We start from the raw sequence: 27,470 nt of genomic DNA, 5'->3' as shown, positions 1-27,470 counted from the left end.
ACAATAAAAAATGCCACACCCCCAACCCACCCTATCCCAAAATCAAAAATTACAGACCCCCCTAACCACCAAAGCCCAACGTCACCACCAACAACCGAAGAGGGATTCAGCGTCCTTAACACGTGAGACAGCAGAGGGCGCCCTTTATCCTCTTTTGGGTGGAACTTGACTGTCGTTTTTTTTTATTATTGGAACAAAGTAAACAAATTAGGCTACACAAAAGTGCCAGTGTACATAGCAATCATTCACTGATCAAAAATTCTAAATTCATTAAATATATATTAATTATTTTATTAATGTTCTCCAAACAAGTGCTGTTTTCCTGAATTTTCATAAAATAATCAAATGTTTTTTTAGTTATTTTTTTAATCAAAATTATTCATCTTGATATCTGTTTACCTTCTTATAATATTTTCCACATTCACCCCAAAAAACTTTGTGTATACAATTACATAAAAGATGGACAATTGATTCTTATTTTCTTCTCAGAAATATCTCAGTCAATATCCAAATTAAATCGAAAACTTTTAGCCTAGCTGGATATATATACAAGGTAATATTTTTTAATTTTATTTTTTTTTAATTTACTCACCCATACCATTTTTTTTCCATGAAAAATAAATTTTATTAAGAAATTAGTGTTGTGGGAAAATATAGCCTATACAATTAAAATTATATAATAAGAAAATTATAAAATAATACTTTCACACAATAAGTGTCCTAATAGCGACCTAATAACTTTTATAGCCTATCCTTGCTTATCCACAAGAAATGTGCAGTAGTAAACATAAACATGCACACCTCGCTTTTTTAGGCTTACTACACCACAAAAAAAAAATATTTACAATGAGATGCACTTATGTATATTATTGACTGTGAGCACTGATCCAGTAAACTAAATGTTGTTCCACGAAAATATACTGTTATTTTTATTGACTTATTTTTCGCATTGATACTGAAAGGGTCATTTCTTCATAATAATACAGTAACATTTTGATATTACATGAAACAAATCGAGTATGCTCAATAGTTAAAATCACTTCTGTAGTGCTGAAAAAGTATATTTATACTTTTCATTTAATGCTCAGAAAGTTACAAATACTGTATATTTACTAAAATTACAGTATTTGTTGCATTTTTAAATTGCAGTTAAAGCTGGAAGTTATACATATAATGCAACTCAATAAAAACAATAAAAGAGTTTGATAGTGCATGCTGGTTTCAACAATTAAACTAATTACATACAAAACTACACATACAATCCAAGTCTAAAAATCAGTTTCAGTACAGCAAATTTATAAAATGAAAGAATTTCAGACTACTTTTTTGCCATTTTTTACAATTTAGCCTAGATGTCTTGTGTTGTCAGATTTTATACAACTATGTTATGTTTCTGATTCACATGCACGATCACTGTGTGGTCAGTGGCAATGGTATAAAAGCCCTGATCCTGTCCAGGAGTGATGAAGGGTCTGCTATGAGTATGTGCAGACTGGCTCTGCTGTAATACAGAGCAGACAGCAGCGCTGCAACAGACACTGAGAATATAAGTGAATGAGAGGAGCGCTGTGACTGCGGCTCTGGAGTACAGCGTGTTCTCAGGGGCTCGGTGACTCGATCCCACTGAGTCAGGATGGCCTGACGTGCACCGTCCCATTGTCCCGGTCCATGCAACCGAAACTGGTACGGGGTGCAGGGCCCAAAGATGATGTTCAGAGCCAGCCTAGGGTCTGTCAGGAGCAACTTCAGGATAGAAGGACGGACACCCACTTGTTTAGCCAGCTCATCCATGTAGGGGATGTAGTCCACCTGGATGGTGTGTCTCTGGGCGGCCACATACCTGCATGAGAGTGTGATTAAGACTCATCAAGATCCACTAAAATTACAAACTTATAACTGTAGAAATTGCTGTGACATATGTTCATGTGAGATGTTAAGTGTGGAGAACCTTTTAGCCATTGCTTCCTCTTTTGCTTTAATGTCCTTCATCATTGCACTCATTGGAGGCAGTTTGCATAGACCTAAGTGAGGATATCACAGCTTTGTTACATACAAAAAACACTGTATAATTATGGACATTAATAATGTTCTTACATGTTTATGTAAGATTAAAGATTAATGTGTTTTTAAGGGTAACGTCATGAAAAAATATAAAGGGTTTTATTTTTATTATAAACAAGGGTTTGATGTACTGTGTAGATAAACTGTAACTTCAAAACTCAAAACTTCCAAACTAAGAAGACCGATTAAAGCTGCAAGAACATCATAGATGTTTTAAGCTTCAGTAGTGTTAGTCTAAATCTACAGAAAAAATGGTTCATGTTTTTGATGCAAGAAACATTTTGTCATATTGTAAAAGGTTAATTATAATCTTTAATAAAATTATAATGTACAGGATTGCAGGTGGACATCTCATATTTCTCTGCGTACACTCATAAAATAAAAGTTTCAAAAGGTGGGTTTCGCAACAGTGCCACAGAAGAACCGTTAAGGGTTCCCAAAAGAACCTTTCAGTACTCAGTTCTTAAAATAACCATTTTTTCTTAGTGTGAAGAACATTTAAAACCTATTTCCTCTATGGAACCTTTTGCACAATAGAAAGGTTCCATGGATGTTAAATGTTCTTCATGAAACCATAAATTCCAATGAAGAACCTTTATTTTTTTGGAGTGAAGGAGTTCAGTGTCATGTTTGATACCTTTAAAAACACGTGTGGCCCAGCGTGCTTGCATTTCAGAGATGGGCATAATGGCTCCCAGAGGCTGGATCAGACCAATCACGGCTAAAGTTGTGTGCGCCAATCCTGTGGGATACACGTATTTGTACAGGGATACCTTGTTCTTTGAGACAGGAATTACATGTGAAGGCAGGAAGGGGAATGAGAAAGTGTAGCCTGTGGCAAACACCACCAGATCAATGTCATCTTCAACAGTGCCATCCTCAAACACCACACTTGATCCACGAAACTCTTGCACGTTCGGCTTGACTGAGACGGTACCGGAGAGGATACGGTTTGGTAAGTCATCATTGACCATGGGATGTTGGCTGAAAACTCTGCCAGATAAAATAAAAAATAAAAAACACAAAACAGAGCTATACAACACTATATTATATTGAAGAGAATATGCTTCATTTAACTCTGAATAACATCATCAGAGTCTTATTTCTTCCAGTGTTCACAGTACCTGTGCGCAGGCTGCAGCCCATAGAGCTTGTGGTCAAATCGTTTATTGAGTTGTTTCTCTCCCAGTTTGTTGAGAAATCCAGGTGGCAAACATCCAAGAAACGACATTAGCCCTCTGTTATTAAACATCATATCGAAAGGAACACCTTTGTATCCTACGCGATTCAATATCCAAGATCCCTTTCGGGTGCTCAGATAAACCTGAAATATAACAAACAAGTCAAATGCATCTCTTTTTTTCTGGTACTTTTGTGGCCCTTTAAAAGTCCCTGTTCACTGCAGTGCATGTAAAAACACCATCAAATTATCTCTTTTTGTGTTTCGCAGCAAAAAGAAATGGTAACATCATGGAAAATCATGAAGGAGTGAGTATTTTGGAGTGAGTATTTATTTAAAGTAATTTTTTTTGTAATATTTATCAAACAATGTAATGGTGTAATGTAATATTGATAAAATATGTCACGTGGAATAATAATTCATACACTATAATTATTTATACTGTAGTTGTGGCATATCACCTGTTTGGCCATTCTGCTCAGCTCCACAGCAATATCTCCTCCAGAGTTCCCAATACCAATCACAACTACCCTCTTCCCTCGCCATTCTTCAGGGTTTTTGTAGTCACGACTGTGGAAGAATTTTCCCTTAAACGTGTTTATTCCTAAAGATAAAACATTAAACAACTATAAAAAATAAAAACAAAAAAAACACAAATGAATACATCAAACACTAAACCCTCCACCCACTACCTACACTTAATGATCAACATCTAAACAAAAAATGGTCTGGTTCAGTGTTTACTGTAAGATGGCCCTGCAACTACTAGAGTTCCTCTGAAACCCTCCACCTCCCCCAGCTCCACCTGTCTATATCTGATGATTTTATGATGCCTATTTGTGCTAGTTTAGTTCCATGTTTGTACTTGCAGCAGCAACTCCACACTTGCTCTGGAGCACCAGAAGCATTAACAGCAGTGGCAGAAAGTGTTGATCAACTAAGACCAAATATTGTAACATTGTCATATCCATTAACATGTTAAAACTATCTCAAGAGTTGTCAAGATTGAAATCCAGTTATATGTAATGTAGCATTTAATATATAACATTTATAATAACTTTAGTGAATCATTGCATATGCATACTGAACATGATGTTCTATTAACAAAGTTCAGGAGGTGCATGTTTAGACAATCAACCAATTACCACCAGATGGAAACATTCAGATAATCAAATTAATTACACAATATGAGGTATATATACAACCGACTCATCCCTCCACCATACCAGCTCCTCTCTCTCAATTATTACTATCCCAGATAAGGATGAGGGGGAGTACTCTGGGTTTGGGCTAAATCGCGAGCTCGGATCCCTCCCCTCAGACAGCATGCCAAATATGGATACTCTTCACTTTATCTGATTATATGTAAGTGAGAACTCACAAACTGATATTGAATCATTCTTTTCAAGCCCTGTAAACTTACTAACCATAAATAATATTTATATTCAACATTAAAATGAGAGGGACCTTTCACTTACTGTACAGCAGAGTTGTGATAAAGCCTAATAACTATTGTACATCCAAAGTTTACTATGAGTGTTTGACCTTTATTGACATAATCCTGTTGCACTTTGCACATTTGCTTAGTCATCACATGTACTGCACCTGGAAAGTCCTGTAGAGGGAGATGAGGGTGACAATGGTGTCCAGTGCAAACCATCACAGCATCAAACACCTCCTTCTCTCTCCTACCATCTTTGGACTCTGTCTCTACATCCCACTGTCCAGAGTGAGAGAAGTCTGGCCTTGGTGTAACATGAAGGACTTTTGTCTAGGAAACACAAAACATTAACTTGTGAATTCTTGAAATACGGTACTCTATATTCATAACTTCACAGTTTTAATGTGTCATTAAAACCTTTCAGTTCTGACCTGGAAGCGGATGTGCTGTTTGAGCCGGAAGTGGTCAGCGTACATGCGGAAGTAGTCCATGATGAGGGAGTTGTGCATGTAGTTTGGGAAGTGGGCAGGGATCGGGAAGTCACTGAAACACATCATCTCCTTTGAAGTGTTGATAATCAAAGAGTGGTAAATGCTAGCACGATCTGGATCTGGATTTTCCTAAAATGCAAAGACATGAAGAAAATTCGATCAGTTTCTTGCAGCATGTTGTTTATTACTTCTCTGCAACAATCTGTGCCTCAGGGCTCAGTGCTTGGCCCCTTTTCTTTCTTTACATGCTCAACTTCAATGGAGCCAATCATATAGAGATATCTCACCTTAAACCTCCAGAGTCCTCCAATGTCATCACTTGTCTCGAAACACACTGGCTCCAGACCTTCATCCAGGCAGCATTTGATGCAGGCCAGCCCAGAGGTTCCTCCTCCAATCACAGCAACACGTTTAGCCATGATGATCCACAACAGTCAGACTTTAAGCAAATGCAGGTGGTAGAAATAAATAATGAGATTCATGCTTGTTTCTATACAGTATGTCATACATGTCAACAATGGTAGAGAATATGTTATATGATTTTACCTCCTATAGACCAAAGCTGTGAAATACTGTATAAAACTATTTAACTGGTGTCTAGAAAAAGACAAAAAAATATCATAATATATATAGGCTTTACTTTGAACATTTGTATGATGACAGTGCTGTTAATAAGAAGTTTCCACAATGTACTGCAGAAACAATTAAATTTTGTTAGGTTTTGTAAGACCTCCACCAAGTAGGACTTAAGTATTTCGTTATATGTAATTTCATAATTACTTATACTGTCTTTGAAATTTGGTTAAAGTGTATTGCTTAATGTACTGACAAGTGTTTGTGGTAAACTAAATTATATTTGATGTCTTCTCAATAGAAACTTGTATGCCATTTTCACAATCTCTAACTGGAGTGCCCACAAGCTCTGCTCAACCCAGACTCCATTTCCCATAATCCTTTGCTTGGACTCATCAGAGTTCAGCATCAGTTCAGAGCTGTTCCTATCAGGATGACTATAAGAATTGCACACACACATACTTTGCTGGTGATTGTTTAGCCTGTAACTTTTCTTGTCATCCACCTTGCCTTGCCTTTTGTGTTTTTGATCTTGGACTTTTAATCTGTTTTGTAATAGTTTGCTGCCTTCCCTGACCATCGCCTGTTTTATGGATTACTCTTTGCCTCTGCCTTGCTTTGGCTCTGCTTACTTTGCTAAAATAAAGCCTACATTTGGATTCATCACTTCGTTGTCATGCCTCCATGTTACAGTCATGTATTTAAATATATTTGTAATTAAACATTTGTTATGATTTAGTTGCAGTTTAGTACTTTTAAAATATATTAACTTTAAAAATAATATTGAATGACACTACAGTTCAAATTATAATCTTTACATGTGCTTTACTATGTTAGTCAACACATCAAGATAAGTACTTCATTGAAGCATGACAAAAGCATATGAAACAAATTGTTTATCAAACATAATTTGAAGTAAAACTATTAATTTGATGAATTTACTTAAACTTACTCTCTTTAAGCACACTGCCTTTTATTTATCAATATTATATTACCTGCAAGTACTGTTTTTTTAAATATACATTTTAAGATTTTAAGTACACAACATTTGCACATTCAATACAATTAATTTATCTTCTTTTTGACAAGGGAACCTAAGCATAATACAGGTCCTTCTCAAAAAATTAGCATATTGTGAAAAAGTTCATTATTTTCCATAATGTAATGATAAATATTAAACTTTCATATATTTTAGATTCATTGCACACCAACTGAAATATTTCAGGTCTTTTATTGTTTTAATACTGATGATTTTGGCATACAGCTCATGAAAACCCAAAATTCCTATCTCAAAAAATTAGCATATTTCATCCGACCAATAAAAGAAAAGTGTTTTTAATACAAAAAAAAGTCAACCTTCAAATAAATATGTTCAGTTATGCACTCAATACTTGGTCGGGAATCCTTTTGCAGAAATGACTGCTTCAATGCGGCGTGGCATGGAGGCAATCAGCCTGTGGCACTGCTGAGGTGTTATGGAGGCCCAGGATGCTTCGATAGCGGACTTAAGCTCATCCAGAGTGTTGGGTCTTGCGTCTCTCAACTTTCTCTTCACAATATCCCACAGATTATCTATGGGGTTCAGGTCAGGAGAGTTGGCAGGCCAATTGAGCACAGTAATACCATGGTCAGTAAACCATTTACAGTGGTTTTGGCACTGTGAGCAGGTGCCAGGTCGTGCTGAAAAACGAAATCTTCATCTCCATAAAGCTTTTCAGCAGATGGAAGCATGAAGTGCTCCAAAATCTCCTGATAGCTAGCTGCATTGACCCTGCCCTTGATAAAACACAGTGGACCAACACCAGCAGCTGACATGGCACCCCAGACCATCACTGACTGTGGGTACTTGACACTGGACTTCAGGCATTTTGGCATTTCCTTCTCCCCAGTCTTCTTCCAGACTCTGGCACCTTGATTTCCGAATGACATGCAAAATTTGCTTTCATCCGAAAAAAGTACTTTGGACCACTGAGCAACAGTCCAGTGCTGTGCTGCTCTCTGTAGCCCAGGTCAGGCGCTTCTGCCGCTGTTTCTGGTTCAAAAAGCACACGCCTGTGCACGGTGGCTCTGGATGTTTCTACTCCAGACTCAGTCCACTGCTTCCGCAGGTCCCCCAAGGTCTGGAATCGGTCCTTCTCCACAATCTTCCTCAGGGTCCGGTCACCTCTTCTCGTTGTGCAGCGTTTTTTGCCACACTTTTTCCTTCCCACAGACTTCCCACTGAGGTGCCTTGATACAGCACTCTGGGAACAGCCTATTCGTTCAGAAATTTCTTTCTGTGTCTTACCCTCTCGCTTGAGGGTGTCAATGATGGCCTTCTGGACAGCAGTCAGGTCGGCAGTCTTACCCATGATTGCGGTTTTGAGTAATGAACCAGGCTGGGAGTTTTAAAAAAAGCCTCAGGAATCTTTTGCAGGTGTTTAGAGTTAATTAGTTGATTCAGATGATTAGGTTAATAGCTCGTTTAGAGAACCTTTTCATGATATGCTAATTTTTTGAGATAGGAATTTTGGGTTTTCATGAGCTGTATGCCAAAATCATCAGTGTTAAAACAATAAAAAGACCTGAAATATTTCAGTTGGTGTGCAATGAATCTAAAATATATGAAAGTTTAATTTTTATCATTACATTATGGAAAATAAAGAACTTTTTCACAATATGCTAATTTTTTGAGAAGGACCTGTATGTAGTGGTCTGTTGTTGTTCCTATGTAATCCTGTATGTATTCACTACACAGTAGATAGTATAGGCTTCCAGTTCTTGCATGCATATGGCCCTGTTGCATCGTCACTAGTGTATCCTATGTCAAAATGTATAGTAAAATCGACCTGCTAAACACTGACAGTAGCTTGCGAATGTCATCTTTTACAGCACACAGCCTCTGCAACTATTTGCATAAAAAAACCAGATAATTGTTTAAAAACAACAGTGAAATTAAATAATATTAAATGGACATTAACTACTTAAATAGTTATATTAGTGTCAATAAAATGTTTGTGGCATTGAATCTTACCAAGTGTGAAGCAGCAAGTGAATAAATTTAATTTGTTCAGTTCAGAGTATTGTGAAAATTTCACCACACCCCCTTTAGGGTTGTAAAAGAGGCAGGGATTCAATTATTTGTAGCCATATCTGGTCAATGTTCAACTAGATAATGTTGACATAGTTTTAGATATTAAGTTTTAGTTTCATCACCACACAGTCCTGTTAATCAAACAACACACATCCACAGAAACACAGAAGTGTTACCCAGGATGCATTATGACAAAAGTATAAGTTATTGTTTATTAGTTTGTAGAGCTCCTCTACAAGGTGAAAATTTATATTTCTGTTTTACTTTGCCTGCAAGTTTTTGAGGGAACACAAATGCATTGAAATAGTTTTTTCCTCCCATCTCATATTTTTTCTATCACCATGTCACCTTATAGTTTCTTTATTCTAGTTAATATAAAAATGGGTTACAGTTCATATTGCTCTGCATACTGGATCTCGCACAGTGCACTTTATACAGGCAGCAATAACTTCTAAAGAGTGTACTGATAAGAGCAGTAAACACGCAAAAAACATAACACGTCAAAATAAGTTAATTTTTTTGAAACACGACAAAAGACTATTAAAACATTGATTTAAAAGGTACTTTAAAACTTTCAATTTGACAAAAAAGTGCCCTATTTAAAACAATCATCAAAGTCTACTTTAAGTACACCAGTTGCCTTTTATTTCATTAATATTTAACTACGAGTACATATATATTTAGAGAACATTAACATGCTAAAAAGATTTTAACAAAACGCCCATCAGGTTGTTGCTAGTGAATTAAAACCACACAATTATATTAAAATAATTACATACACATTACAGGCAAATAAAAACAGTTATTTTACAATCAGATTAAATGCTCATTATACACAAACTGTGTTATAAATGTTAAGGCACTTGCTGATAAATATCAAGCATTTGCATTGTGTCATTTTAGACATTTTTTAATGATATTGACTATGGTTTACCACAACGGAAAGACATTTCTTCAGATGTCTTTTGATTCACATGCACGATCACTGTGTGGTCAGTGGCAATGGTATAAAAGCCCTGATCCTGTCCAGAAGCGATGAAGGGTCTGCTATGAGTGCATGCAGACTGGCTCTGCTGTAATACAGAGCAGACAGCAGCACTGCAGCAGACACTGAGAACATGAGTGAATGAGAGGAGCGCTGTGACTGCGGCTCTGGAGTACAGCGTGTTCTCAGGGGCTCGTTGACTCGATCCCACTGAGTCAGGATGGCCTGACGTGCACCTTCCCATTGGCCCGGACCGTGAAGACGAAACTGGTACGGGGTGCAGGGCCCAAAGATGACGTTCAGAGCCAGTCTAGGGTCTGTCAGGAGCAACTTCAGGATAGGAGGACAGACACCTACTTGTTTAGCCAACTCATCCATGTAGGGGATGTAGTCGACCTGGATGGTGTGTCTCTGGGCGGCCACATACCTGCATGAGAACACCATTAAGATCAAGATCCACTGAAAATACGTACTTTTAACTCCAGAAATTGTGTAAGTGCTGTCTCATATAGCCTTTTTAAATCAAGTGTGAAGAACCTTCGAGCCATTGCTTCCTCTTTTGCTTTAATGTCTTTCATCATTCCAGTCATTGTAGGCAGTTTGCACAGTCCTAAGTGAGGATATCACAGCTTTAGTACAAAAACACTGTATACGTAATGCTCTGCAATATTCATATAGGTCATGTACAAGTACTACAGAATGTTGTCATACTATAACTTTCAGAACTCAAAACCAGTCCAAACTGATGATGATGAAAAACAAAATTATTGTCTAAAATTCTTTGTTTAATTCTACAGGGTGTAAAACCCTCACAAAAAACTGTATTACAGCGTTCTGGTGAAAATATACATTAGGAACATGTATATTTTTCTGTGTAGACGGTCATATTCGATACCTTTAAAAACACGAGTGGCCCAGCGTGCCTGAATCTCAGAGATGGGCATAATGGCTCCCAGAGGCTGGATCAGACCAATCACGGCTAAAGTTGGCCGCTCCAGTCCTGGGGGATATACGTATTTGTACAGGGATACTTTGTTCTTTGAGACAGGAATTACATGTGAAGACAGGAAGGGGAATGAGAAAGTGTAGCCTGTGGCAAACACCACCAGATCAATGTCATTTTCAACAGTGCCATCCTCAAACACCACACTTGATCCACGAAACTCTTGCACGTTCGGCTTGACTGAGACGGTACCGGAGAGGATACGGTTTGGTAAGTCATCATTGACCATGGGATGTTGACTGAAAACTCTGGAATAAAACAATATACATTATATAATGTAACTGACTGCAGCAAAGAAGCATTCATGGATTCTGTCTTGTTCTACTTTCATAAAGATGACCTCCTCATGCTTAAGTACCAATACTAAGACTGACCAACATCATCAGAGTCTTATTTCTCAAAAATCTAACAAAAAATAGTTCCATCCATCAGCCAATAAATCCAACAGACAAAAATCTAATAAACAATATTCTCTCCAAAGTTGTTGATAAATCCAACAGGCAACAATTGAAAAAGCCAATTACTCATTCTGTTATTTAACAACATATCTAAAGGAACACCTTTGTCTCCTACACGATTTAGTATCCAAGATCCCCTTCGAGTGCTCAGATAAACCTGGAATTAAAGTAAGGGAAACAATGTGGAAAACAGAGGCTTCAATAGGAGTAAAATAATTCATACACTATATTTTTTTTTATTCTGTTTTTGTAGCATATCACCTGTTTGGCCATTCTGCTCAGCTCCACAGCAATATCTCCTCCAGAGTTCCCAATGCCAATCACAACTACCCTCTTCCCTAACAATTCCCCATTAAACTTGTAAACACCTAAATAGAAGAATTTAACCATAAACAATTACTATTCCAAAAAATAAGATCACAATGACTCCAAATAAATCATGTACACCAAAGTTTGTACACTATGATTGTTTGATCTTTATTGACATTATGTTGTTGCACTTTGCACATAGACTCTGTTTGCTTAGTCATCACATGTGTTGCACCTGGAAAGTCCTGTAGAGGGAGATTAGGGTGACAGTGGTGTCCAGTGCAGACCATCACAGCATCAAACACCTGCTTCTCTCTCCGACCATCTTTGGACTCTGTCTCTACATCCCACTGTCCAGAGTGAGGGAAGTCTGGCCTTGGTGTAACATGAAGAACCTTTGTCTAGGAAACACAAAACATTAACTTGTGAATTCTTGAAATACGGTACTCTATGTTCATAACTTCACAGTTTTAATGTGTCATTAAAACCTTTCAGTTCTGACCTGGAAGCAGATGTGCCGCTTGAGCTGGAAGTGGTCAGCGTACATGTGGAAGTAGTCCATGATGAGGGAGTTGTGCATGTAGTTTGGGAAGTGGGCAGGAATGGGGAAATCACTGAAACACATCATCTCCTTCGAAGTGTTGATAATCAAAGAGTGGTAAATGCTAGCACGATCTGGATCTGGATTTTCCTAAAAAGGAAAGACATGCAAACTGGATCATTTTCTTGCAGCATGTTGTTTATTGCTGCTTTGCAATAAACTGTACCTCAGGGCTCAGTGCTTGGCCCCGTTTTTTTCTTCACATGCACAACTTCAATGGAGCCAATCATACAGACATATCTCACCTTAAACCTCCAGAGTCCTCCAATGTCATCACTAGTCTCAAAACACACTGGCTCCAGACCTTCATCCAAGCAGCATTTGATACAGGCCAGCCCAGAGGTTCCTCCTCCAATCACAGCAACACGTTTAGCCATGATGACCAACAATAGTCAGACTTAAGACAGCCGGAGATGATAGAAAAATCTAAATTAAAGGAATAGTTTATCAAAAAATGATCACCAATTATGCACACCCTAGAAGTTCCAAACCCATGATTTTCAGGGTGCTTTCACACCTGCCTCATTTAGTTCGGTTGAATCGTACCAGAGTTCGTTTCCCCCTTTGGTGCGGTTCGTTTGGGCAGGTGTGAAAGCAGCAATCGCACTCGGGTGCGCACCAAAGGCGGACCAAACAAGCGTACTGAGACCTGCTTGAAGAGGTGGTCTCGGTATGCTTTCAAACGAACTCTGGAGCGGTTCGTTTGTGGTGAGAACGTGATCCGACCTCGAACAGACCCAACTGCAAAAAGTACTGATCATTTTTGGACTAAACCAGCTGCGCTGTGCATTATGGGATGAGAAAATGTTTGTTGACAGTTTGCACTAGGGATGCACCGATCATGATTTTTCATGGCCGATTCCGATACCGATTTTTTTACAAGCAAACTGGCCGATTCCGATACCGATTTCCAATTTTTTTTTTTTCTTTAAGCAACAAACAAGAAAGAAGGAAAATATACATAAACATTGTGTTTATTTGGTATTTAATAGGCCAAACTGGCTTTTGGCTATTGAAAACAATAACTGTAACCATCTGAAATTAACGGCAGTAACTGCACAGTAAGTAGCCTACAAACATATCAACATAGATGGTACAAACATCAGCATTTAGCTTTTGTTTTTGAATTGGGTTGAAACTACATAAACTGGCCTTAAATTAAAAGATTAACTGTAACCATGTGAAATTAAAGGCAACAACTGCATACTGTAGTTCTACAATCCAAACAACACAATCAACACACATTCAAGAAGATGTTTCTTAATCAGCATTCAGTATTTGTTTTAGTTTTTAAACTTGGTTTTAAATAAAAAAAAGGTCTTTACCAGTGAGACTAAATAAAAGTATGCTATAGAAATAAATTATTCCAAAATGTTAAAATCATGTTGGTGCGAATAAAACATTTACATTTATGCATTTAGCAGACGCTTTTATCCAAAGCGACTTACATTGCATTCAGGCTAACATTTTTTCATTTTTATTTTTTACCTTACATATGTTCCCCTGGGAATGGAACCCACAACCTTTGCGTTGCTAACGCATTGCTCTACCACTGAGCCACAGAAACACAAAGACAAAAACAAAGATGCAAAGTGTTTCATTCGTCCAATTAAAAAAAACATAGGGTAATGATTCACATCTGTATTTTTTTACTTGAGCCAATGAAAAATAAATAACTATTGGCTAAAGTTAAAAAAAGAGATGTGAATCATTACCCTAAAAAATTTTAATTGGATGAATGAAAAACTTTTTTTCAGTGTGCTACAGCAGGTGAATTTTAAATCAAATTAAGTCAATGTAATATTAAGGTAAAATAAAAATAATCATCTTATACAGAACTGACGTTTACTTCTGGCTTTTCAAACGTGTATGCAAGTTCTACTTTACAAAAAAAAACCCTTTCGAACCTCAGTTTTCAGAGTTTCAAAACTTTTTTTCACCTGTTCGCACACCAGTTTTCAGATCACTATTTACAAGGTTTCAAATCTGGAAAACAAACTATAAACTGGGAGAACAGTGACAAATTCGAAACTCTGAAAAAATGATTGCACAACACCGTAAAAAAGTGTTGCACTTCTGAAGAAGGAAAACTCAAAAACAAAATTATGTTTGCAGAATTTTTCTCTTTTTTTACCACTTTGCAAGCCTGCAAAACTCTGTTTTCAGAGTTTCAAAACTTTTTTTTCACACATTCGCACACCAGTTTTCAGATCACCATTTACAAGGTTTCAAACCTGGAAAACAAACTAATACAGTGGAAGAACACTGACAAATTTGAAAATCTGAAAAATTCTTTGCGCAACATCGTAAAAAAAAATGTTGCAGTTCTGAAGAAGGAAATCTCAAAAACAACATAATGTTTGCAGAGATATTTTTATTTTTTTACATTTTGCAAGCCTTGCAAATCTTATTTTTCGATCTTGCAAAACTTTTTTTTGTAAGATTTTGAGTTTTCGAACACTTAGTTTCAACCTTTCAGAACTTTATTTTCAGTGTTGAATCATGGCAGGATAATAATCCCATACATTAGAACGTTGTTTTCAAGCCGCATCCGCGCTTCATTATAGAAATGTATTGTTTGCATGTTGTGGTGTATACAAACAATGTAATAGATTATGGCCAGGGACAAAACCAGCCGCGCAGTCGTCTCTCCATAGTTGTGTTGTCTCCGTGTTGTTTGCTGGCTTTTCCTCTTATGTTGGAAATGAATTTTCCCGCACGTAAATTCTGACCAATCGAAAAGCAGTTTAGGAAATACGTCATGGCCAATGAGTGATGTGGGTGTTGTCATGTGACTGCATTTTGGTTCGTTTCAACTGGTTCGGACCAAAGCAATCAGTGTGGTGTGAAAAGGAACCAAAAAAGCTGAAAAATGCTACAATGTATAATTGTTTGCCCTTGGTTCGGACCAAATGAACCGAACTAGAGATGTGAAAGCACCCTCATTCTATTATGGAACTTTGTCATCTTTTCAGAAGCATGAAACTATCCACCAGTGTTATTTTCATCATATCTCAAATTATGCACGTTTTGATAGATTTGTTATGCATGTTGGATTGCTTTCTGTGGCGGAAATGACATTTTATTACACACAACTAAATTTTTGTAGAATTTTAAATTGATTAAATTGATGCAGAGAAAATATTCTGTTCACACGTGACATTTTCCTTTTATATCTCAAGCTTAATATACTATATACATTAACATGCATTAGGCTATGTAGTAATATGCCAAATGGATTTTCTTAACTGGTTGGACTGCATCTACACTTCCCATCCCATTTAGGTGCTTTTCGCACTGCGAGAGCAGAATAAAAATTAAAAAACCAAGAAAAGAAGAAGAAAAAAGCGCAATAAGTTGGCAAATAAGTTCTTGCAATGCAACCTTGACTCAATAAAATACCAAGCGTTACAATATTTCACAATCACATATCAACTTGTAGTTGCAATGATTTAAATTTTGACGTTACAAAAACAAACCAATCCATATCCAATAATACTTGCTAAACCCCTGACAATAACAAACTAAAATATAAATCGACATCCTAAATCGACAAAAAAAAGAACATACTATCCTATAAATATAAATCATCAGATTTCAGTCCGACTTGGACAGGCAAGCAGCTTTGCCGTCTTTAAATAATGTTACGTAAACACATACGCCTGTGTCAATCAACAATGGAGTTTTGTTAAACGTTAATAAAGGTTTGCGGCGTGCCATCTTACCTCGTGTGAAGTTGTGATCGCAGATTGCATAAATTCAGATGCTGGCCACTACACCACACCCCTGTGTAGATGTAGATGTAAATGTAAAGGGGCGGAGATCACGGTAGCCACTTGCTTTGCTGTCAGTAATGTTGAATTAGTAAAAAAAAAATGATGACAAAATTGACAGCAAAGTCCCGTTTTCTTTTAATACCAACACCACACAAAAACCGACTTTTAAAAAAGCTTAAAAATAAATATGAAGGTCAAGGTCACATTAAAACCGTCTTGGAAAAGTGTTTAAAATGTATTCCTGCCCCAGACTTCTATGGAATTACATTTGCTTCTATAAAACTGAACGTAACTTTTTCAGAAACTATCAAAAATATGCCATTACAAAAGAAGAAAAACACAATGAAAATGAAAAAAAAAATGAACTCAGTCGCACAAATTTAACAGGCTCTTCAAATATGCTTCATTCTTTGTTAATGTTTTTTCAAAGATTCGTTTTTCGCTAATCGTGGATTCTGAATGCATTGCCACAGAATTCGCTAACGCTTCGCAGCTTTTCGTTTGGTGTTTTGACACAAACCCCTCGTGGGGGCGGGCTTAACACTCATCTACTCTTATTGGATAGTGAGCTTTTGATGGACAGGTGCTCTCTGACCGGGAAGTACAGACGCCACTCAGTGGCGCGCATATTGGAAAGCTCTCGCGGTGATTTGTATTACTAAATATGTAAATAATATTTGGCCTTCGATCGTCTCAGTCTGTAAAGATGAGCTCTTGTCCTTCAAGGCAGCTTGAAGTAAGCTTGTGTTACTGAATGACAATAATAACCCGCAACGAACTGTTGCACACTGTAACATGAATAAAACTGTGTATCGATGTTATTGGTTACTTCAGTAACACAAGCTTACTTCAAGCTGCCTTGAATTGAAAAACAATAACAAAGAATAAGCCGCTCCGTGTCTCTCCTGAGAGCTCATCTTTACAGACTGAGATGATCGAAGGTCAAATATTATTTACATATTTAGTAATACAAGGCATGACGTATTGCATACAAATCACCGCAAGAGCTTTTTTTTTTCTTTTTCTTTTTTTATTAATGCAGAGAACAAAAACATACAAAAGTATAAACATACATCACATAATATAAACCACAAAAAAAACAAAAAAAAAAAACAATAAAGAATAAAATAGACCTAAAGAAAAAGAGGGCCAAAATCTCAAAATTACACAAGGAGATCAAAGGCAGAGCAAATTCTAACAGTCCTTATAGTTTTCTTATTAGTATATACTGAGATTACATTCAAATAGTTTTCCATTTCTTTTAGGAAAACAGAGAAGACAGGTTTACAGTTGGAGAATTTGCATTCGTGAATGTGAAATTTGTTTAGGAAAAAATTTAAATGAATAACAAAACTGATATTTTCGTTGGTGGGGTCAGAGTCATAATACCCAAATATAATGTTTTTCATATGTACTGAGAAGCCTGGCAAAATCTTACTTGACAAACACACCAATATCATCCCAAAGAGTGTAGTGACATGACCAAAATAAGTGTACAGTTTCTTCAGAACTCGAATAAAAAGAGCTTGTAAAATCAATGTCAGATTTAAATCTTTGTATAAACTTCTTTACAGGGTAGAACCTATGTATGAGCTTAAAATAAATTTCTTTCACTTTGTCTGTGAAAAAGAATTTTTGCGGTAGAGACCAGATTTAATCACCGCGAGAGCTTTCCAATATGCGTGCCACCTGAGTGACGTCTGTACTTCCCGGTCAGAGAGCACCTGTCCATCAAAAGCTCACTATCCAATAAGAGTAGATGAGTGTTAAGCCCGCCCCCACGAGAGGTTTGTGTCAAAACACCAAACGAAAAGCTGCGAAGCGTTAGCGAATTCTGTGGCAATGCATTCAGAATCCACGATTAGCGAAAACGAATCTTTGAAAAACATTAACAAAGAATGAAGCATATTCGAAGAGCCTGTTAAATTTTTGCGACTGAGTTAATTTTTTTTATTTTCATTGTGTTTTTCTTCTTTTGTAATGGCATATTTTTGATAGTTTCTGAAAAAGTTACGTTCAGTTTTATAAAGTTACGTTCATTTTTATTGAACCAAATGTAATTCCATAGAGGCACTAAATGATGTGGAGGCATGATAATAATCATCATCTCATCTCACAATCACAAAATACCAGCCCTGACAGACTCAGGCTTCTCCAATGACTTTTTTATTTAAAATATATAGAGTGATGAAAAAAATGCTGACACTTTACTTCTGTGATGATTGTCAAAAGACATATTAGTATATTACCTGAAAATATCCCCCCCCCCCCCCAAAAAAAAAAAAACAACAACACTTGTTTGACAACAATGTTTGATGAGAATTTAAAATATAAATGGATTATAAAAGATAATGAACTCCAAGAATTAGATTAAGAAACAATTAGGTTAAAGTTTAAACGCAAATCAGAGGTACCCAAAAATTGAGTGTGGGATATCTATGGGATCTAATCGATATTCAAAAACAGTGGGATCTTCTTTTGCATTGCCATTAAAGCAAAAATCACTGCAGCCCCTCCTGACAGGCCCAGCCAAAAAAATAAACTGAAGGATGAAGGTTCTGGAATGGGCCGTGTCTTCATGGGTTTGGCCACACGATCCCACTGGGTAAGGATGGCCTGACGGGCACCTCTCCAGTGCCCCGGTCCGCTCAATCGAAACTGGTAGGGAGTACAGGGCCCGAAGAAAACCCTCAAACCAACAGCAGGGTCCCTCAGGAGCAGCCAAGCAATGTTGGGACAGACGCCCACTTCCTTTGCTATTGTGTCCAGGTAAGGGATGTAGTCCACTTGAAGGGCAGCCAGCTTGGGACAAGGGTAACTGTGGAGAGATAGCAGATTAATTGTCAAAATAAAACCTATTTGAAATGATCATCCAGGTGAATAAATAATTACCTCTTTAAATTTGCTTGTATGTCTTTCTCAATTATTTTATCCATTTTCTCAGCTGGAGGAAGATGGTTTAGTCCTGAAGAACAGGAAAATTAATAAATCATTATTCTTATTATTTTTATACCAATAATGATATAAAAATATGTTTAATATGATTCTCTATATTAACTTCACCTACAAATCAAATTTTTTACCCTCATGACTTATTATGGTTGCTCAGTACCTGCAATGACCCTGGTGGCCCAGCGTGCCTGTAGCTCTACAGCTGGCATGATCGGCCCTTTGGTCTGGAGCAGGCCCATGATGGCCAGTGTTGGACGCTCAAGAGATGGAGGGAAGACTCTTCTGTAGAGTTTCATATCTCCATCAGAACCAGAGTTTAAGGAGGCGGGGAGGAAGGGGAATCTATAATCATAGCCTGTGCATAAGATCACTGCATCAATCTTCTCTTCAACAGTCCCATCATCAAAGACAACCGTTGAGCCTTGAAACTTCTGCACATTTGGCTTCATCACCAGTTTTCCAACCAGAATGCGACCTGGAAGGTCATCGTTTATAATGGTACGCTGATCGAGGAGCCTGGAATCACAAAACATGGGTAAAGGTCACTGTGAATCATGAGGTAATTTTTAAACTCCCAGGGCTTTACTTTAATCATCAACAATGAAAAGAGTTTGGTAAGAGTCTTTGAGGAGCATGTTTTGACCCTTCACCTGTGAGCAGGCTGTAGTCCATACAGCTTGTGGTCGTGTCTCTGATTGAGGCTTCTCTCCCCAAACCAGTTGAGCAGAGCTCGAGGCAGGAGGCCATAAATCAGATCTTGAACTCGTCTGACCATCGTCATATCTAGAGGAAGCCCTCTACCAACCATGCGACCTATGACCCAAGCACCTTTCCGGGTACTCAGGAATGTCTAAGAGAATGGGGAATAGGAAGACCAAAGCAATTTGAGAAATGGAAACTGAATTAGTAGATGTGATTAGAGATTAGAGAATGTAAGCTTGTCAAAATAGGAGAATATTAATGAGAAACAATAGAGTAACCACATATATAACAAACACTGCATTACATTAGAAATGGTTTCATGGTAAGTTTAATGTACATTATTTATATACATACTATTTAATATATATTTGTTATATTACCCCCAACATTTTTAACCATTTACAATTATTCTTTTAAAAAAAGGCAAATATCTATTGTATTATGAGGATGAATTTGATATATTTTCTTGTTCGATAGCTAGTTAGTATGCTAAATTAATTAGTCATATACTTATTTTGGTATTATGTTAATATATGCTAATTGTGACATTAAATGGATTAATAGTGTCGACAGTAAGTGGTTACATGTTGTACCTTGGAATTCTACCATAAAGCATTACTTTTGAAAAGTATTGATTTATTTAGCTGTCAAAAGGTTGCAATTTTATTTCATACTTAATTATTTAATTTGAAAATAATCAGTTGGATCCTGTCACACCAATGTCCTGTTTAGACTTTGTTCATTGATCTAGTTTCTGTCTCCCCTTAATTGCCTTATTTAGTTCACCTGTCTTGTTAATTTAGTCATTATCCTGATTTGGTCTGGTATTTAAGTATTAAAGAATGTGTTTGTACCTCACGTTCTGCTGTTTGTGGACTACCTGTTCTTCAGATTTTGTGGCATACACACCCTATTTGGATTAAGTTATTTTGAGCACCTTTGCCTTCATCTCACAGCTGCGTGATAGAATAACGGACCACAAGAAGAGACAGCATCCCATCGTGTTAACCCCGTTTATTTTTCTCATTTTTGCCAATCTTTTACTTTGGTTTTCATTGATTACCTTGCCGCCGTCAACCTGCTCTGCCTGGAGCAGGGGAGCTGCTCCCTTGAGGAACACCTTTCTGGATGACTGTTTATGCACGTTCCTGTGCACTGGCCTCAACTCCGGCCACACATGAGCAGTTGTCCAGGAAGGGCCCTTGAGAGAGCTTTGCGGACTACATGGAATGGGTGCTGGTTTCATGCAGTTCATCTATGACTGTGGATCAGAAGAGGCTGACACCAGCCCCACTCCCGACCCAGACGAGCCATCGCCAGAGAGAGCGACAGAGCTGAGGATCGTCCCGGAACCAGAGCCTCACAGATAATCTGACCAGGTGTGAGAGCCGGCAACAATGCATGCGATGGTGGAGGAAAGCCCCGCCCACTGCACCACAGCTGAGGGTGAACTGAGGCAGGTCTCAGAGGACTTGGATGCAGACCCTAGCACAATTTTGGAGAGTATCCACTGAACATAAACAGTGTATGCTGTTTACGTTCAGTGGATACACTCAAACGGTGTTAGGGTGACGCATCAAGTTTCATGCCAGAACTTTGTATGTTTGAACTTTATTCTTGAACAGATGGCACTGTATTAAGCAGTATAAAAAAAGTTTGTGCATTTGACAAACACCGCGAGAGCGTCACTACCGGGAGCAGAAAGTGTCTGACTTGATGTCTCTGCTTTCAATTCTGCACATGATTGCAAGCGACTACTCTTGCGGATCAGTCTGCGCAATGCTGTATGATGTCGAACACACCTATTCTCTGTCCCTCTGCCACTGCTTGCTGCCAGCCCCTCAGCCCACATCTGTGCTGTGGATCTGCCAGTCTCCATTGGTGATGTGGCTAGAGGATCCCTTGTCTCTGCCTCCAGCCTCTGAGTCCTGGACTCCGACTTGGTCTGTCGACCCAGCGGCTCCACCATGGCTCCTAGATCCCTCCTCTCTGCCTTGGCCCATCAGTCCACCAGCTCTGCCAGGTTCCCTCGTCCTTCCGGCTCCGCCTTGGTCAATTTTCGACCATCCGCCATCTCTGGACTCTACTCCTCTGGCTGCGCATCGTCCCTTCGTCGCTCTGGCTCTGACAGGCTCCTCCCTCACTCTAGATCTACCTTGGTCCTGTCACTCTGGCTCCACCATGGCCTTCCAGATACCTGCCTGCACCTCGGTCGCCTGAGTAATCTACTCTGACTCTGGATCCTCATCACCTTGGGCTCTTCCACCTGCTCCGCCGCTGTCAGTCAACCTCCTGGAGTCATCAACCCTTCCTCCACCATGGCTCCTCCCTCCAACCTAGTTTCTGTCTCCCCTTGATTGCCTTAGTTCACCTGTGTCTTGTTAACTTAGTCAATATGCTCATTTGGTCTGGTATTTAAGTTCCTGTCTTTTCAGTTTGAGTTTGTTGTTTATTGTTGGTACCTCTTGTTCTTCTGTTTGTGGACTACCTGTTCTTCAGTGTTTTGTGGAATAAATGACACCTATCACTCAGTTGCTATTTGTCTGTTTCCCCCCCCTTCATATCTCCATATGATTTTGACCCTGCTGGGAACTTAAAAAAAAAATCTGTACAAAATTATCAGACCTAATATTAAACTATTAAATCTCACTTGCCTTCTCACATGCTCTGCTGAGCTCTACGGCAATGTCTCCACCAGAATTCCCAATCCCAACGACAACAACTCTCTTTCCAAGGTAAGGATCAGGGTCCTTATATTCCCAACTATGAATTATTGTCCCTGGGAATGTGTCAATATCTGCAGAACATAAAATTACAGTTAAATTTATTTAATATACTGTTTCCATATACATATTAAATCCATTATACAAAGCCATGCAGGGAATTATCCTACACACAGCGCTGAATGCTGTACAATCTGTATATATGATGACAGAGTGCTGTAATATCAGGTGAGCACCTGTGAAGTCTGAGAGGGGTTTGATGGGTTGTGTGTAGTGTCCTGCACACACTAGCACACTGTCAAATACATGTGTCTCCTCTTGTCCATCTCTGTCCACGGTCACCACATCCCACTGACCAGAGTCAGAGAAATCAGGCCTTTGTCTCACACTGCGAACTGTGGTCTGAAATATACCCAACCACACAGAGCATGACTGCTACCTGTCATCTTTACACAGAGAATGCTGTTTCAAAAACTCAAAAAAATATGATAGATCCTGAAAAACACACAACTATCTGAGAATAATTTTCCCAAGAATGATGTGTTCCTGGAACATCACTGTTGTCAAATAGTCCTAATCCCAAACTCAAACCATAAAGTCTGATCGGCTGAAATGTATGTTTGCCAGGACCAATGAGGATGTAAACCCGGAATATTTCCTACTAGGTGAAATCTCAGCAGATGTGATACCATGGTGTTAATTACCTGAAAGTAAATGTGTTTGAGCAGGTTGAAGTGCTCAGCATAGAGTTTGAAATACTGCACGATCATAGAGTTGTGCATGAAGTTGGGGTAATGATCCGGCACAGGGAAATCACTGTAGCACATCATCTCTTTAGAGGTGTTCACTATGACAGAACGATAAATGCTGCAACGGTCTGCCTCAGGTTTTTCCTGTGAATGAACAGGGGGATACAGTCAATGACTTTGAACGGATTAGCTTTGTAGCTTTGTAAAGTTTTGTTTAAATGTAAAGTGTGTAATATTGTTTATTGTTAAAATACTTATCCCATCATAATGTACAGCATAAACAATAAGTAAGCCAACTGAAGGATTATTGTCCCCAAAAGTGTAAACAACCAATTCATTGAAAAGTGTGAGTTTGAAGGCGGGGCTATCTGTTTTTTGACCAATGGTAATTGGCGAGAGTGTTAAAGACAATAATAATAATACATTTTAATTTTAGATTTTACTTCCATACAGAAAATGCAAGTTAAACAGGTCAGAACAAAAAATATCAAGAAAAAAAACGTTTAAAACTAAAAAGAAATTACCATAAAAAGAAGGTGGTGCAACAATAATTGATTTACACTACTGTACTTTAATTCTGATCAAAAGTGACAGTAAAGACAGTTGTAATTAAAAAAAAAAAATAATAATAAATGCTGTTCTTTTGAACTTTCTATTCATCAAATAATCATGAAAAAATGTATGTGGTTTCCACAAAAATATCAGTATGACACTGAAAAGTGGAGTGATGGCTGCTAAACAAAATTCAGCTTTTCCTTCACAATAAATTATATTTTAATGTATATTAAAATACATTAGAAAACTTTCATTTTAAATTGTAATAACAAATCACAAAAACAAAAATTCTACCTTAAAAAACATCAAAAATCTTAATAATTATTGAGCATGAAATGCTTCTTTCAAAAACATTATCTACCCCAAACATTTGAAAGTTATTGTATTAAAATGGCAGTGTATATATTAAGGCAAGGGCTTCTGGCACCTGATCTTGTATTGCAACAAATCATTCTTGTCATTTATCATTATATTAGTAATTTTCCAGTTCATTTTGGTACCATAGATGGGACAGAAATGACACACTTCGCCTTTATTGTTCAGCTGTTCAAACTCCAAACATTAAAATGGAACCTTAAACCTCCAGAGTCCTCCAATATCATCACTGCTCTCAAAGCACACAGGCTCCAGCCCTTCATCCAAGCAGCATTTGATGGAGGTCAGTCCAGAGCTGCCTGCTCCAATCACAGCCACACGCTTAGCCATGCTGCCAGTCTGCATGCAGGAGACACGGATCAGTCAGTTGAAGAAAGCAAATGGTGATAATGCATATGTTTATGAAAAACATACTGTTACACTAGTGTCTCCACAGTTGTGCACCTTTGATGAGGTATTCAAGGATTCATTCACAATGTTTGGCATGAATGTGCAGCATTTATTCGTTAATCATTTAACCACACACACACACAAGACAGACACCAGTCTAAACATATGCTGCAAGCTTGACACTTATGACACAAATATAAATCTTACCTTTAAACTGAAGATGGTATCAAGCCCTCAGCATTCAAAAATGCCAAAAGGAGGTTTTTCTGTTCCAAATAGTTGGAGCAGCTTTCCCTGGCAACCGTCTTATTGAAATCAGCCTGTAAACAACTGAGCGTTTCTGAAGACTCAAAGAAGAGGGTGGTCTCAGCTGCCACTAGTTTAAGGTGGATCAAACCGGAATAAAAAATTATGGGTAAAAACAACGTAGTTTAAGTGTTGAAGTCAAGAATGTTCAAACATTATCACAGACATGCGAGTCTTTATCTTTGGGTGTTGTCATAAATGTTATCAGAATACCAAAGATGAGTCCACTGGTTTTTCGCAATAGTCTCTAAAACCTGTAGTTAATAATAAAACAAACATTTTATTTGCAGAGGTTGCCTATATTAAAATAACATTAAAAATGCATATGTTTTGTCTTTGGTCGATAACGACACGCATCACATGTTTGTGTTTGTTCACAAGCTGAACTAAAGTTGAAAGCCCATGAAGAATAAGGTGAAAGGGCTATGGGGTGATATATGTTCCAGGGTTAACCCTTTACTTCAGTCATGACTGAAGAAAAAAAATCAGTGTTTAACACTGAATATCAGACGTGTGCCAACTGACTAGATTTTTGATTTTATTATTAGGCCTATTATCTACACAAAAACAATTTTACGCAATAACTAAACCACCACAATTCAGATACTATAAACTGAGATCACATCTACCCTTCTAAATGCCTGAAAACCTCAAAGTCGTGGAAAGGATAAATAGATATGTCTACATTACTGAAAAGAATAAAAAAAAAACACTTATTGGAGAACATATGTTATGTTAGTATTTAACTATGTAACTTGGAGGAAGTTGTGGCCACTAAAACTTTGATTAAAGTAAGTCATACAGGTTGTCAAAGCTGGAAAACTATACAATTACTTCACTAATATTTACTAATAATTGGCAGTGTAATCCTCATCATTTCCAGCAGAGGTCATTGCAGCATTACATTGCAGCAATACTACTTTCTTTCAGTTTAGTACTTGTAACAATCAGTTCATTTAGTAGCGAACAATGTAAGATACATATTTCAAATCATCCTGGTTGCTTTAATATGTTACAATAACTACAGTTGTCACCTTAGAAAGTACACTTAAATTACTTAAATTACTTAATACTGGCTTAAATTCCATAATGTTCATAATCATTACGGTGTGCTATCAGAAGTTATAACTAGCCTACTAGTAGGACATCTAGTGGTGATCATGTGAAGCTACAGATTAAAATTAGTAGCGAACAATGGAAGATTAGAGAACTAACAAGCTACAGATTAAAAATTAGTAGAGAACTAGCCTACTAGTAGGACATCTAGTGGTGATCATGTGAAGCTACAGATTAAAAACTCAATACAGCCGCACAGATTTATATTATTTTGTCGTGGCTCGATCCAGAGATGGGCATAAATACACATTTTCAATATATGATTTCAATAAAGCGCGCACAAAAACTGCCTTCCATTGTGTGAGTGTGAATTTGAATTTCGTTTTGCGGCATTCTGCACTTGTAATAAGCATCAAGCACCTCACACTCATCGCCATGCTTCTCAAGCCACTCCAACTTTCCAATCATTCCTAAACAATAAAAGCTGCACGTATTGTCATATCACTAAGTCCTAACATGCACACTTGACGAGCTAGTTGATTAAATAAAAAACAACAACCGATTAACTATCAAAACTGCTTGGCTACCGCTATTTTTCCACTTGTCGGTGCTCTATTGTACTTTCATATCAACTCGAGGCAAATACGAATGATGCTTTAATCAGCAAGTACAACTGACCATGACATCCTCACCTTTTCTTATTTCAGAAAAGTCGTTCACCTTCAATGCCTGATGGAGTCAGTGCTGCTGCCACACCTCATTTGTTCACCTTATCATGTAGAGTTTGTTGTTCCTGAGTTCCTCAAACTCAGCCATCAATGGTTCTGCTAAGTGGAGAAAGATGGCCAAGCTTCCATCTCATCTTTGCAACCGTGATGGTTATTCCTCCACCTCTGTTTCTTCTGGAGAGCTCCGGTACATTCATTGATTGGTTGCTGTGGTGTCTAATTGGTGTCATAGCAAGAACATGCTTAAGTAATTGAAACATTTGCTGCGCAATATCATTTTTACAATGGATCATAATAGAAATAAACTTTTTTTCTATAGTGCCTTTAAAAGTAGCATCTTTAGAAAAAGAGAATAAGTAGAACAAGACAAATAAAATAGTTATACAACAATGTATTAATAAAAGTGAAGTACAGACACAAATAAAGTACCAAATAAAAACAAACTACCAAAAATTCAACAAATAAATAGAAAACATAAGACACTTACAAAATAATCAGACAAACAAAAGCCCTAAAAATAAGCTTTAAGGGGAAAAAAAACTAAGGAATTCTGCTTGTCTTATCTCGGCAGGCAAATAATTCATTTTGGGGATGTTAATTAACTTTTTAGCCACCAGGAATGACAACATAGGTCATAATCTGGCAAAATTTTAATATGAAAAATGATGTCTTGGCAGTGTTCTGAACATGAGGAACAAAACCCCCATTTTCCAGTGTAGAAACATTACAGACTCTGCATTATGTAACTGGTGGGGTGAACCAATGAGCATTACCTCCATCTTCTCATTGTTTAGACAAAAAAGTGTAAAATTTCTAGACATCCATTTTTAATCACAGAAATACACAGAGAAAGAAAGGACACAGCCACATTAACATCAGGCTTTGAATGTACAGTACATAAATCTGGGTGACATCTGTGTTAAAGTAAAAGTTGACATCAAGTAAAAGTTGACCAAGAGGATAAATGTAGATGCTAAAAAGGG

General features: G+C 37.6%; 1 protein-coding gene across 7 annotated transcripts; it reads right to left on the bottom strand.

Annotated features, from left to right (window-relative positions):
* Positions 1-905: 905 nt before the first annotated feature.
* On the bottom strand, positions 906-24,868 carry LOC109091526 (flavin-containing monooxygenase 5-like). 7 transcript variants are annotated; one of them, XM_042747436.1, is made up of 9 exons: positions 24,605-24,868; positions 24,206-24,346; positions 23,033-23,221; positions 22,565-22,730; positions 22,260-22,402; positions 19,554-19,753; positions 10,700-11,055; positions 1,949-2,021; positions 906-1,840 (listed from the first exon to the last, which is right to left on the bottom strand). In XM_042747436.1, the coding sequence occupies exons 2-9, from the start codon at positions 24,335-24,337 to the stop codon at positions 1,411-1,413; spliced, it is 1,689 nt and encodes a 562-aa protein (XP_042603370.1). In that variant the 5' UTR covers positions 24,338-24,346; positions 24,605-24,868; the 3' UTR covers positions 906-1,410. The 7 variants fall into 7 exon arrangements, with proteins under 7 accessions (XP_042603370.1, XP_042603369.1, XP_042603365.1 ...); XM_042747435.1 differs by lacking the exons at positions 10,700-11,055; positions 19,554-19,753; positions 22,260-22,402; ... (2 more) ...; positions 24,206-24,346; positions 24,605-24,868 and adding exons at positions 2,699-3,054; positions 3,186-3,385; positions 3,703-3,845; ... (2 more) ...; positions 12,421-12,601; positions 15,901-16,053; XM_042747431.1 differs by lacking the exons at positions 1,949-2,021; positions 24,605-24,868 and adding an exon at positions 10,342-10,414 and having other exon boundaries at positions 24,206-24,352.
* Positions 24,869-27,470: the final 2,602 nt, after the last annotated feature.

This window comes from Cyprinus carpio, chromosome B20 (assembly GCF_018340385.1).
Source record: "Cyprinus carpio isolate SPL01 chromosome B20, ASM1834038v1, whole genome shotgun sequence".
NCBI lineage: Eukaryota > Metazoa > Chordata > Actinopteri > Cypriniformes > Cyprinidae > Cyprinus > Cyprinus carpio.
The sequence above is the reverse complement of the archived record's forward strand: the minus strand, read 5'-3'. Positions and strand labels throughout refer to the sequence as shown.